This window comes from Carlito syrichta, unplaced genomic scaffold (assembly GCF_000164805.1).
Source record: "Carlito syrichta isolate Samal-C Ts95f unplaced genomic scaffold, Tarsius_syrichta-2.0.1 Scaffold301866, whole genome shotgun sequence".
Classification (NCBI taxonomy): domain Eukaryota; kingdom Metazoa; phylum Chordata; class Mammalia; order Primates; family Tarsiidae; genus Carlito; species Carlito syrichta.
Window position 1 is genome coordinate 54,629 of NW_007245962.1, and position 3,469 is coordinate 58,097.

General features: G+C 43.8%; 1 protein-coding gene across 1 annotated transcript; it reads right to left on the reverse strand.

Annotated features, from left to right (window-relative positions):
• Window positions 1-1,065: 1,065 nt before the first annotated feature.
• LOC103257782 (olfactory receptor 9Q2) lies at window positions 1,066-2,134 on the reverse strand. Its single transcript, XM_008055483.1, has one exon. The coding sequence runs from the start codon at window positions 2,087-2,089 to the stop codon at window positions 1,145-1,147; it is 945 nt and encodes a 314-aa protein (XP_008053674.1). The 5' UTR covers window positions 2,090-2,134; the 3' UTR covers window positions 1,066-1,144.
• Between the last annotated feature and the right edge of the window lie 1,335 nt (window positions 2,135-3,469).

Below are 3,469 nucleotides of genomic sequence, written 5' to 3' on the forward strand. Positions count from 1 at the left end.
TTAGCCTGGCGTGGTAGCGCATGCCTGTAGTTCCAGCTACTTGGAAGGCTGAGGCAGAAGAATTGCTGGAGCCCAGCAAGTCGAGGCAGAAAGAAAGAAGGAAGGAAGGAGGGCAGGCAGGAAAGAAAGACAGAAAGACAGAAAGAAAGACAGAAAGAAAGAAAGAAAGAAAGAAAGAAAGAAAGAAAGAAAGAAAGAAAGAAAGAAAGAAAGAAAGAAAGAAAGAAAGAAAGAAAGAGTTAGGCAGTAATGGGAAACTGTCAGGGGAGGAAGGGTGGGATTGGCAGTTGAAGGAAACTGCTAGGGGAGGGAGGGGCACACCTTAACAACAAGGGTACCTACATAATCAATGTTTGTATACCTAATCCTGAATTGTACCCCACATCTTTATAATTTTTAAAAAAGAAGAAAATAGAGAACCAAAGCTAGGCATCCTGATTTACGTCTGTAATCCCAGCACTTGGGAGGCCAAGGTGAGAGAACTATTTGAGTCTAGGAGTTCAAGACCAACCTGGGCAACATGAGAAGACCTCAAATCTACAATAAATCAAAAAATTGGTGGCACATGCCTGTAGTCTCAGCTCTTGCCAAGCTGAGATGAAAGGATCACCTGAGCCCAGAAGGGAAGCTACGGTAGTCCTGACTGTGCCACTGTACTCCATCCTGAGTGACAGAATGAGATGCCAACAGAGAGAAAGAGAGAATGGGAGAGAGAGAGAGAGGGAGGGAAGGGGAGAGAGAGAGAGAAAGAAAACTGAGGACTGAGGAATTAACAACTTAAAGGTAGACACTGGATCCTGAGATTCATTCATTCATTCAGCAAATATTTATTGAGTACCTTTCATGTCTTAGGTGCTCTGCTAGGCACTGGGCATACAAAAATGAAGTGCACAGATAAAAACACTTGCCCTCATGTTGTTTACTTTCTAGTTGTTTTGATAGACAGTGTCAAACACACAAAAAAATCTAGTATGTCAGATGGTGATAAATAGTACATAGAATAATAAATCAGAAGGTGGGGGTGGGAAATTCAGTTGCCACTTTAAGTAGGGTTGTCTAGGAAAGCCTACCAAAGAAGATGGTGTTTGAGGAAAGACAGAAGGCATAGAGATACTAAGGAATGGCACATTTTATGAGGGATCATCTAGGGCCTTCCAGAAGCCTTTGCCCCGCTCAGGGATTTCATAATGACCTCCTTTACCTCTTTATTTCTCAGGCTATAAATGAGTGGATTCAGCATTGGGGTCACCACTGTGTAGAGCACAGACACCACTCGGTCTCCCTCTGAAGACTGGCCTGAGTTATCTCGCAGGTACATGAAGATGAGGGTGCCAAAGAAGAGGGCAACGGCAGTGAGATGGGAGGTACAGGTGGAGAAGGTCTTGGCCCGGCCTCCAGCAGAGCGGATCTGCATAATGGCGACTATGATAAACAAGTAGGACACCAAGATCACCAAGATACAAGCAGGCATGACAAAAACAGCAAACACAATAATCACCACCTCCTGGGCATAGCTGTCCCCACACGTGAGTTTTAGCAGAGGAGGGAGATCACAGAAAATGAAGTTGATCTCATTGCTTCCACAGAAGGAGAGAGTGAAAGCTGTGATCGTTCGAATAAGGGCACTGGAAAAACCAGCAATGTAAGCCCCAGCAACCAAGCCCACGCGGTACTTCTCTGTCATTACGGTGACGTAAAGCAGGGGCTGGCACACAGCCACATAGCGGTCATAGGCCATGATTGCCAGGAGGTAGCAGTCGATGGAAGCAAAGAAGGTGAAGAGGAAGAACTGAGCTGCGCAGCGAGCCTGGGAGATGACTGCACCTTGTTCCCACAGCACAGCCAGCATCTGCGGGACGATAACAGATGAGTAGCTGATGTCCACCAAGGAAAGGTGGCTGAGGAAGAAGTACATCGGGGTGTGGAGCTGGTGATCTTTGCGGATCAGGATGATCATGCCTGCATTCCCTAACAGAGTGGCCAGATAGAAACTCAAAAATAACAGGAAGAGAGGAAGTCCCCACTCAGGATGTTCAGTGAATGCAGTAAGGAAGAACTCAGTCACCACAGTGTAATTCTTGGAAGCCATCCATTCGGTGGTTCACCTGTGAGGGCTGAGACACGAGCCACATGAGGGGACCCTTCAAGAAGAGGCCAAGGGATTTCAAGTAACAAAGCTTTAAGCTGAGTGTCTGACATGTAGGCACTCAACTTCAACAAACTTTGCAGTCTAAGGTAGATATAGACAAAAGATAACTCACTACAATATAAGATTAAAACTGATGAAAGTTTCTACTATAGAAAGAACAGAGAGCAAGTGATTTCCTGACTTACAAGTCAGCTCTTGTATTTGCAGCTCTGTCCCCAATTAGCTGTTTGATCTTACATAAAACACTTAACTTCTCTGAGCCTCAATTCCTTCCTCTGCCAAAAGGGAATCATAATATCTGTCCTGCTTATGAGATAAGGTTAATGCATGGGTTAAAATAGATGCAAAAGCACAGTGGAAAGCTCAAAGCACTTCACATGTATAAGGCGGCTATTTAAAATTTTATATTCTATCAATAAGAGTATGACCAGGAAAAAAATTCGTTAGCAATCAGCAATGAGCTCTGCTTGCAGAATATTATTATTCTCAATCTAGCAACATGCATATCTAACAGCTGTTATCTGAATTAGAGTTGGCTGACTTATTTAGAATATTGTATACACAAACACACACACATACACACAAGCATTAACCTTGGAACCAAAAGGGCAAACATAAGCTCCTTAGACACCTAACAAAGTTCCATAGGCATTGTTTGGTTGTCCTCAAAGCCCTTAATAAAAAACAATAATTTGATATTAAACAGCTTCCAAATTTGAATGCAGAAATATCTCTGCGGTCTGGTGTTGCCTGAGTGCTGTTGGAGGAATCTGGGTTAATGGATCTGGGAGTTCTTGGTGGAATTCTAGAACAGGGCCGCAAAGGAGGGCTTTGATTGTTTGAACACTGATGTACCAGCAGCCAGACCAGTACTGAGATGACCCATTATGGATAAAAGCAAATAAATTAGATCTGCAAGCCATGAGGGCATGAACTGTCCTCACCTGAATTCCACTTTGCTAGTGCCCTCCTCCTCTGTTTAATGTTTTCTCTGCCTGTGACCTGCTGATCTAAAGGGCACCTGGGGTACAGTTCACTCACTAGTATAACCCACAGGATTATCCTACATGTATAGCCCTGGGCAGGACACTTTTTCCCTCTAGGCTTCAATTACCTTGTCTTTATTCCCTTTCAATAATCAAAAATTCGACGTGTGTCCATAATCATGGCAATCTGGTTGAGATGGGGTCATTTACAGTTGTTCTATGTCTTATTCTTACTTCTAGGAATCTCTGTCTCTCCTCTCCCCCAGGACAAAGCAATCAATCCTTGACACTATGGTTCCCTGGATTTTTTTAGATTCAGTCCAACATAGCAAGG

What these genes read in the sequence shown, in the direction of transcription:
- LOC103257782 (XM_008055483.1), bottom strand. Translation starts at nt 2,089, where the DNA reads ATGGCTTCCAAGAATTACACTGTGGTGACTGAGTTCTTCCTTACTGCA.